This window comes from Tribolium madens, unplaced genomic scaffold (assembly GCF_015345945.1).
Source record: "Tribolium madens isolate multiple individuals breed KSU strain unplaced genomic scaffold, Tmad_KSU_1.1 Scaffold_7;HRSCAF=85;Tcas5.2_LG10, whole genome shotgun sequence".
Lineage (NCBI taxonomy): Eukaryota > Metazoa > Arthropoda > Insecta > Coleoptera > Tenebrionidae > Tribolium > Tribolium madens.
The window spans coordinates 708,277-718,687 of record NW_025401050.1 but is presented as its reverse complement, the minus strand read 5'-3'; the positions used below and the strand labels follow the sequence as shown (position 1 = coordinate 718,687).

General features: G+C 29.9%; 1 protein-coding gene across 1 annotated transcript; it reads left to right on the top strand.

Annotated features, from left to right (window-relative positions):
- Window positions 1-2,863: 2,863 nt before the first annotated feature.
- LOC123009998 (short/branched chain specific acyl-CoA dehydrogenase, mitochondrial-like) lies at window positions 2,864-7,339 on the top strand. Its single transcript, XM_044406603.1, has 5 exons — window positions 2,864-3,053; window positions 3,102-3,548; window positions 5,858-6,028; window positions 6,505-6,813; window positions 6,964-7,339. Exons 1-5 carry the CDS (start codon window positions 3,024-3,026, stop codon window positions 7,276-7,278), a joined length of 1,272 nt encoding a protein of 423 aa, XP_044262538.1. The 5' UTR covers window positions 2,864-3,023; the 3' UTR covers window positions 7,279-7,339.
- Window positions 7,340-10,411: the final 3,072 nt, after the last annotated feature.

The window sequence follows — 10,411 nt, the reverse complement described above, 5'->3', positions numbered from 1 at the left end:
GTTTTACGTGAATGTTCTTTATAAATCTTATACATATTATTGTGATGTGTTTGTTGCACGTTTAAAAATGAAATGCAATACCCACTCAACCCAATTATTTCGCCAGATGGTATTAAATAAAATAAAATAAATAAATAATAATAAAATAAAAAATAAAATTAAACTAAATCAAGAGATTGTGATCAGGATGGGACATTTATTACTTTCTTCGGTGCTACTGACGATACTCTGACAGCCGAGGGTCTAGAGTAAACTTTTCAAGGCCAACAAAGTTCCATACGGCTACATTAAATTTTTCGTATTTTCCGGAATTTTGGCTTAACCGGAAAGAGTCAGATCCACATTAGTACAAACAATAAAACGTTGCAAAGTTCCATTATTCTTAATTGACCAAATAGTAAACCTTTTCGTAAAATGTGGTTTATTATAATTAAAGTAAATATTGTCGTATCAACAAAAAATTACTACCTAGGATTTAGGAATATTTGTGAATAGGTTGCTATACATTTTGTTAGATTGGTTTCTGGTGACAAATAAAAGATATCGTAACTAGTGTCAAAATTTAGGTTAAGACATCTGTCAGCTTGTATGGATAATTTAATTGATAGTTGACAGCAGGTTGACAGAAAACGTCAACCGACAACAAGGGGTAACCAATTTTAGGCATACAAAAATTCTAGTTACAAATAACATCAAAAACGTAAGTTCAAATCCTAGGTGGTAATTTCTTGTTGACAAATCTATAGGTGAAATTATTTGTAAATGTTTTTAGCTTAGTTGAGAATATTAAATAATTTACAACATGGAGTAAAATTAGTATCTAGCATTTATTTGCATTATTAAATTCTATTAAAGTCAAAAGTGTGTAAATAGGTTTCACTGTTCAAATATTTTCAAACGTTTAATGATAATATTGCAACTCATTGAACAAATAAATACAGGAATTGTGTTTGTGACAAGTGTACACGCAAATGATAAAATTACTGTATTGTTATTACTACCATTATACAAAGAGATTGCTAAATAAATAACAAAATGCTGTAGTTTTTTATTACGTACAATTGCAGAATTAAAATTTCGGGCAGTATTGTCATTTTCACAATGTAAACTGTAAAACAACTTTTACATTAATAACCTTATTTTTGTCATTGACTTGTCATTTTGACTTAAAAAGTAGCGTCACTGACATAAAAGTCTAATTGTCAGTCATGAATGTCATGATGACAGTAAAAGGTAGTTACAGTGAACTTTTTGAAGTGGCAGAAAAATGCTGCCCGAAATTTTAATTCCGTAACTGTACATACTTAATTATTTTTTTGGCCGACAAATGTAATTGACATATTTTTGACAGCAACGGTATCTGATTATTACAAAGCATTTGTGCGGTTTTGTACACGCAGGCAACGGTTGGTTTAATTATTCAAACAATGGTATCAAACTTGTTATAATTACTACGTTTCCATGAGGAATTGAATTCGAATTGAAAACGGTATTGGGATTGAGTCCGTGTGTGTTTCCATGAAGTAGTTTGTACTCTTTTTTTTTGGAAAAAAAAGCAAAAAAATTAAATCAAAATGACTTCACACAACGACAGCTTTTCAACATCAACTTTTTGACACAAACCCGGCAAAGTACGGTTGGATTCAGTACGATACTGTTTCCATAAATAAAATCGTACTTTCAATCCCGATGCGATCCCAGAATTTACCGTATCGACCTTGAGATCCAAATCAATTTCAATACCGATTTTAAAGTGTTTCCATGGCAGTATTGAATCTCAATACCGTTTTCAATTCGAATTCAATTCCTCATGGAAACGTAGTAATTATTTCACATACAAATCCTTTGATCTATGGGGAATCAATTTTGCCTGAGTAGTTTCAAATTCTTGTAAAATTTCTTCTGAATAAACGTTTTCTGCTTCAGAAATGTTCATTTCGAAAAATGAGTGTTTTTTAAACAAACGCAGTAACCTTAACAACATCAAAATAGTTACCTTTCTACACAACACTAAAATTTGCATGGACACAAATTTTAATTGATTACCTTTAAGGAATTCTAAATATTTGTTTGAATCTTTTAGAAATTAATACGTAAATAACTATTTTTCTTTATCTATGTAACTAGTGGAAAGTTATTAGTAAAGTTAATAATGTGTAGAATCTTTCGTTTTAAAAACTGAAAAGTAAAATTTTGCACCAATATCCAAAGTTTTGATTTATCTTTAGATATGGTTTTTAGTGAACTTGTCTTATATTATTGTTTTGTTTGAGTCTGTAATTTTTTTTAATTTTTTTTTTTCAAAATTATAAATTATCACTATCTGTATGCAAATTAATTTTGATTTTTAAACACGTTCTAAGTCTAAGCTCTAAGCTTTTAGTACAAATGCAAAAAAATACAAGTTCATACCGATGAAAAAATAAACAATAACGACACAAAGTCAAATTTCTTACTTGAATTTTACTTTTTTTTCATGAATTTGCAGATAATCAAACAAATGAATAAAATAAAGGGACTTTCTAAACGTGTTGTACACTATATTTTTTGCATAATGCACCCTAAAGATAAAGACCAATATTGAAACACAGAATAACGACTAAAAGGTTACAATAAAACTTAAACTCTTGAATTAATCCTCTAACAGACTCTTATCGTAGATTTTATGTATAAAAATAAACCCAAAAAATACCAAAACAAGAAGATAACAATAAATAACCTTTTAATCTGCGAATCAAAATATTAAACACACCTGACATTTATTAATATTTTTAATATCAGGTATTACAAAAAACAAATATTTTTGCACTTTTCCTTTAGCTTTACATAACTTGAAGGCATTTGGTACAGTTTAACAATCACCGATTTCGTCATAAAAATACGTCAAAACCAAATTGAAAAACAAGCTCCGATAAAGAGTCCCAAATTATCACTTTTACAAATACAAGGTTACACGCTTATTGTTGATCAGTTGATCTGATGTCAGTCGAAGGTAGGCCGTCCATCTGTAACCATCCAGCAAAATGAACAGTTTATTTAAAATAACAAAAACGGTAAGGAGACTCATACATATTTTTTCTCCCATTAACAATTTTCCCCAGCTTGCAAATAACAATCTCCGAAATATTTACACCGTTGCCAAAAAACTGCAACAAGCACAACCCCACTTCGAAGCTAGCCCTTCAACAGCGCAACCCTTAACTGCCCTCACCGAAGATGAGTTGGCCATGAAGGAAACCGTGGCCCGCTTGGCCCAGGAACAAATCGCGCCCCATGTCAGGGAAATGGATAATGATGGGCGGTTCAAAGATTCCATTGTGGAGATGCTCTTTTCCAATGGGTTGATGGGCATTCAGATCGATACGGATTATGGGGGTGCTGGATGTAATTTCATGACAACAGTTTTGACGGTGGAAGAGTTGTCAAAAGTTGACCCATCGTTGGGCATTTTGGTGGATCTCCAAAATACCCTAATTAATAATGTCATCATCAGGTTTGGGAACGAAGAACAGAAAAAAATGTATTTGCCACGATTAGCTATGAATACGGTGAGTTTTCATTTTGAGAAAATTTCCACGAAAATTGGGCAATCCATGATGTTGAAAGTAGTTCAGAATTGATAATTTTAATTACTAAACTTATCTGACAGCTCGGATAAAATTAGTTCATATTTGCATTCACAATAAGACAAGTTATTTATTTTTTTGACCAGTAACGGTTTTCTCTGCAACTTTCCATTTAAAATAAAAATTACGAATATTTCTGTTAGTTTCAACTTCATTTACACATGTATTAATTGGGTTTGGAAATTATAATCTCAAATTGTGACGTTTATTATCATTGAAACGTGTGTTATGCTGTCGTAAACAATTTTCGGAGCAAGTATTATTATTAATTAGTTAATTTGTTATGACGTTTCAAATAAAGATAAATTTTATACAGTGTGTTCGTTCTAAGTATGTCCCAGAAATATTGAACGTCACTTAAACTAGAAAATTTTCTGATTTCAACTTAAATCAAAGAATAATAAATAAATAAATAAATAAATGAAATTAACGTAATTACAGTTGGAGACAAAATACTTTGGTCGTCACTTTTTTGACACTTTAATGTAATTCAAGCTTTAACGTTAAAATGAATGACAATTTCAAATTAATGACAACTATTATATTTTCTTATCAAAAATATGTACATACAACTTCTCAACTAAAAAGCTAAAAATAAGGTTAACAGTCCTAAAGCATGCTTTACTCAAGTGACATTGACGACCAAAGTATTATGTCTCCAACTGTACATTTCATTAATTTCAAACTAAAAATTTAAATCTGATTTTATAATTAGAAAGCACTAAGTTGACGCCCTCATTTTTTTATCTTTGCAAATGCAACTCACTAAAAAAATGTTACAACCTTATAGCTTGTACCTTCTTCTTTGCGGTAGTAAAAAAATATTTCTAGATGTCTTAGTTTTTGTGTAATAATTTTTTTAAAAGTGCATGTTTTTGTCAAAAAACCATCTTATTTTTAAAACTAGGCAAAATCGACCAATAAAAGTTTAGCGTAAAAACATTGTCGTAAAAATCTACATCCAAAAACGCTAAGAAACATATGGTGTTTCATTTAAAAAAACACAAGTTTGTATTGTAACTTATGTTTTGAGACACGCTGTATAGTTGAAAATAATTTTAGGCGATGGACTAGATTAGTATCTATCAATGTCCTATAATTTTTTTTTAATTTTACCATTTAAAGGTCACTAATGGACTTTTTCAACTCTCTGGGACACCCTGTATGTTCTACGAGTAAATTAAATTAAGTAGACTGTGGAAAAGAATAGCACATTTTTAATGAAATAAAAAATAAAAATGCGACAGGTAAATCCAAAATTTAACTGTTGTAAATTTGTGTAAAATAGAAAATCTATTATTTTTTCAATAATTGTGAAGGACTAACAAAAATTTAAAAGCAAAATATCGTTAGGTAAAGTTTAGGTAATAAAAAAACTTCATTAGCGACGTTTGTTGTTTTTTTCTTTTTATAACATTCTTTTTATATGGTAGGAAAGTATTCTGAGAAGGATGATAGTATTATTTTATTAATTATGTACAGTTGCAGAATTAAAATTTCGGGCAGTATTGTCATTTTCGTAATGTAAACTCTAAAACAACCTTTAGATTAACAACCTCATTTTTTACTCTTGTCATGTTTATGTTATTTTGACTTAAAAAATATCATCACTGACAGAAAAGTTTAAATGTCGAACGTCTGTCATGATGACAGTAAAAAGTAATTTACAGCTGTTCTGTGGTTTACAGTTAACTTTTTGAAGTGACAGAAAAATACTGCCCGAAATTTTTATTCTGTAACTGTACAAAATTAACAAACATTTACGATTTTATTTTTACACTATACAGATACAGATTGCTATTTATTAAAAAAAATACAATTGAGTACTCTTCTGGAATAATGAAACACACCTCGTACAGTATAATACCCGTGCCATACTTTTTATTCACCCTGTACATTTACTAAAAATAAAAGACTTATTCAGACTCTATTTTGGTTCTATTTTTTTATTTCATAACTGTTTACGTAAAAGATTTTTTATTTAAACATCATTTGGAGACATTTCCTAATCTGAAACTCACATTGACATTGCTTGATAAGAGATTAACCACAAATTGTGTGTATAAGGTCAAGGTTGTCAAAATGATAATCACAGATAATTGAATAATTATTGTTAGTTTGCTTACGTCATTAAAAAGATGTATATCTATACTATATTTCCTCAATTCCGAGAAGGGTGAACAAAACAATGAATGTAATTTTATTTTGAGTTTCATTTTTAATTTTTCCAGGTTAGCAGTTTCGCCTTAACTGAACCATCATCAGGTTCCGATGCTTTCGCTCTTAAAACAATTGCCAAAAAGGATGGTTCGGATTTCATCATCAACGGTTCGAAAATGTGGATCTCAAATTCAGACCTAGCCGGAGTGTTCCTAGTCTTAGCCAACGCTGATCCCTCTAAAGTACGTTCCAAATGCACAATTATTAAAGATGAACAAAAATATGGAAACAAGCGGTGTTTTTTTAAAATCAATTGCCTTCAGATAATAATAACCAATAAAAATTAAAGAGCTATAAAAAATGTGATCGTGTTTTCAGTATGAAATTTTGTTTTGTTTTGAGTTAGCGATTTATTTTCAAAATGGCAACTTATGAAATTATTTTTTGATAAAAATTGAATAATAAAACTTACACCTAGTTGCAGTCGTAGCCTTTCTAAAAAAAGTTTTATATTTAGAGAGTTGTCATTTAAAAAAAAAAATAAAAACTTTGCTGAACTTAAAAACAAAAAATAAAAATCCAGAAATTTTTGAGAAACATTACATTTTTGTAGTATTTTAACACTAATCATTCAGTTTTTTCAAAAATTTAATGGTTTAAAGCAAAAATGTTTGGTTCCATACTTTCTGTTCACCTGGTATACGAAATGTTTTTTTAGGGCTACAAAGGCATAACTTGTTTTATCGTCGAACGGGATACTCCCGGTTTCACAATTGCAAAACCCGAAAAGAAACTCGGAATTGCCGCTTCGGGAACTTGTATGCTCACTTTCGATAATGTGAGAGTGCCAGAATCCGCTATTTTGGGGGAATTTGGAAAAGGGTACAAATTGGCAATTGAAACTTTGAATGAAGGCAGAATAGGAATCGGTGCACAAATGATCGGTTTGGCTCAAGGATGTTTCGACGCGACTATTCCATACACGATGGAGAGGATGCAGTTTGGAAAACCGGTTTTCAGTTTTCAGGTAAGTAAGTCTTTTTTTGGTTATAGAAATTCGAAAATTGGCCTTGGACACAAAAATATATTCACTTTTTTTTTGAATCACATGGTATTTTTTACGTTTTTGTGTGTCTGCAAATGTTGAATTAGGTGTAATCATTTTTTTTTTTTTCAGGGAATGCAACACCAAATTGCTCAAGTGGCGACCGAAATCGAAGCAGCCCGACTTTTGGTATACAACGCAGCAAGACTTCTCGAAACTGGTCAAAATTATACGAAAGAAGCTGCAATGGCGAAATGGTACGCGGCGGAAATTGCACAAAGGGCGTGTATTAAATGCATCGATTGGATGGGTGGAGTCGGATTCAGTAAAGATTTTATTCAAGAGAAGTTTTACAGAGATGTCAAAATTGGAAGCATTTATGAAGGAACGTACAATATTCATTTAAGTACAATTGCTAAGGTTATTGAAAAGCAATACCAGAACTGAGGGGCTTATATTTTAAGTTTTTTTACGTATTTGTAAGAAATAAATAATAAAAAATTGAAAAGTGAGTTTTCATTCCACAGTCTGTGTAAGAAAATAAAAACAAGGTTTTTAGTCCGGTCAAATTAGTCATAAAAATATGATAACGAAAATTCCGCCACAGCTAAATTTTGGTGGAGAACTTAGCTACACCATTAGAAATAAAGTGTCACAAGTCCCCATCGATCCCATGTGTGCTAAAAAAGTTATTCGGGGTCAAAGGTCAAAATTTGAGGTTTTTTAGATTTTTCCGAAAACGGTAAGTTTTATCAAAAAAGTAGCCCAAACAAAAATTATAGATCTTAAAATTATCTACAAAAATGATCTTTATACTTTTTTTCTAAGAATCACCATTCCTGAGATATCGCGATTCTAATAGTTGAAGGAGTCACGTTCTACATCATATGCACATACAGAGTGCGCCAGAACTCGCGGCCCAAAGACAAATGCCGTGTAGGATAAGGTACCAGGAACATAGAAAAAAATTTAAAAATACAATTTATAACAATTTCAAAGTTATGAGAGTTTATATTTTGCACTTTGACTCTCTTTATTTCTGTTGGAAAAATAATTTTCCATGTTTTTTTTTTGATACAGGCTATTAGAAGAGGAAACAGGCTATTAGAAGAGGAAACAAGGAAGCTGTATTCTAAACTGTAACTCTGTTTAATGTTATTTGTGGCTTTTATTGACACAATTTTAGAACCTTTACTAAATAATTCTGAAAAAACATATACAAGGTCATCAGTATTTTTAAATAGACATAAAAAAATGTCAAAAATTTTTGACAGATAGATTTTTTTATACATTTTTTTCTATTTCAGTACTCTGGGGGTCTACCCAATTACTCCCTTACAAGGAAGTGTGCGATTTTTTGAACACCTGTATTACCACATAAATTCTTTTTAATTCTAATGAAATATTTATAAGTCTAATGAAGAGATATTTATAAGTCTAATGAAGTAGCAGAAAAATTTCAAGTACGATAAGATACCAGGAACATGAAAAAAATGTTTAAAAAGTTATATCTGTAAAAAAAAATTGACATTTATTTTTTGACATTTGACATTTTTTTATGTCTATTTAATAATGCTGATGATCTTGTATATGTTTTTTTTATAATTACACACTAAAGGTACAAAAATTTTGTCAATAAAAGCCACAAATAACATTAAACAGAATTACAGTTTAGGATCAGCTTCCTTGTTTCCGCTTCTAATAGCAAAAAACTTGGAAAATTATTTTTCCTACAGAAATAGATAGTCAAATTTCATAGATAAATTTTTTTTAAATTTTTTCCATGTTTCCCTACATAGTATTTGTCTTTGGAGCGAGAGTTCTGCCGCACTCTGTAGGTGCATATCATGTAGAACGTGACTGCTTCAACTTTTAGAATCGCGAAATCTCAGGAATGGTGATTCTTAGAAAAAAAAGTATAAGGACCATTTTTGTAGACAATTTTAAGATCTATAATTTTTGTCTGGGCTGCTTTTTTGATAAAACTTACCGTTTTCGAAAAAAATCTAAAAAACGGCAAATTTTGACCTTTGAACACGAATAACTTTTGTAGCACACATGGGATCGATGGGGACTTTTGACACTTTATTCCTAATGGTGTACCCAAGATCTCCACCAAAATTTAGCTGTGTCGGAATTTTAGTTATTTGAAATGTCTATTTTGACCGGACTATCTTGTAATTAGTAAGTATTTATTTGGAATTGGAGAAAGTTCAACAACTTGTGAAGCAACACAATTAAAATCAAAAAGTAGTAGTACTTAAAACACAAATTTAATCAATCATAATTTGTTTCTTGTTTTCTAAATAACTATTTATCAAAATAAAATTACAAAATTTAAATTAGAAAAGAAATTGTATGTTTACTTTAGATATTTTTGAGAATCCCCGAAAATCAAAAGGAGAATTGAATAACGAACAAACAAAGAATAAAAAAAGTACACAACAAATACTTAAAGTTTTTTAAAGGAAAAGAATTATCCAACTTGAAAAAACTTTTCTTTATATTATACATTTTGGAAATGATAATTTTTTTTAAATTTAATTCCCTAATTTCTTAGTTTTTTTGAAAGGTTTTATACAGAAAATGAAGGTAGGTATTTCTTTATTTATCTGTAGATTAGGTGTTTAGAATTCGGTATTTTTTTAGATATACCCTATATAATATTATTAATACAGGTGCGCCAGAACTCGCGCCCCAGAAAAAAAATTACAAATAAGGTAAGATACCAGGAACTTGGAAAAAAATGTTAAAAATATTTTATTTATAAAAATTTGGAAGTTATGAGAGTTTAAAATTTGGACTTTGACTATTTATTTCTGTTGGAAAAATAGTTTCTTTGCTACAGTCTATTAGAAGAGGAAACAAAGGAGCTGTATCCTAAATTGTAACTTTGTTCAATGTTATTTGTGGCTTTTATTGGCACAATTTTTGTACTTTTACTAAATAATTAAAAAAAAACATGTACAAGATCAAAAGTATCATTAAGTAGACAAAAAAATATGTCAAACGTCAAAATTTTTTGACATATAGAATTTTTTTAACATATTTCTTGTATAGGTACCCTTTCTGGGCCAGTTGCGGATGGATAAAAAAATCCAATAAGAACACTTTTTTTTTTAGATTTTTTGAAACATTTTTACATATTTCTGGTACCTTGTCTTACTTCAAATTTTGCTCTGGGGCGCGAGTTCTGGCGCACCGTGTATACAGTTTATCTGGAAAAAATCGTTAATGGATTTTGGAGGGTAATTCCTTAGGACTAAATAGAAAAAACAAGTTTGAAAAATTTAGATTATTAAATTTAAAAATAAAAGTAATTGTTGATATGTCATTAATTAAATTTGACAGTGTCATCAATTCCACTTTTTCTCCTTGAATTCAAAATGTACTCAAACGACAAAAAAACTTACATGATTTTGATAAGTGGAGAATGCTAGAAAAATGCTGTGGCTGAATCTATACCGTCATAGGTAGGACTCCAATTTTTAAAAATTTTCAAAGCTATCAGGTATATGATATACACTGTGTCAATTTTAAAACTTGCAATCGGCAATTTCTCTCAAGTGTAAAAGTTACT

What these genes read in the sequence shown, in the direction of transcription:
- LOC123009998 (XM_044406603.1), top strand. Translation starts at nt 3,024, where the DNA reads ATGAACAGTTTATTTAAAATAACAAAAACG. An exon ending in TATTTAAAATAACAAAAACG is followed by an intron (nt 3,054 to 3,101) that starts GTAAGGAGACTC and finishes AATTTTCCCCAG; the next exon opens with CTTGCAAATAACAATCTCCG. An exon ending in AACCGGTTTTCAGTTTTCAG is followed by an intron (nt 6,814 to 6,963) that starts GTAAGTAAGTCT and finishes TTTTTTTTTCAG; the next exon opens with GGAATGCAACACCAAATTGC.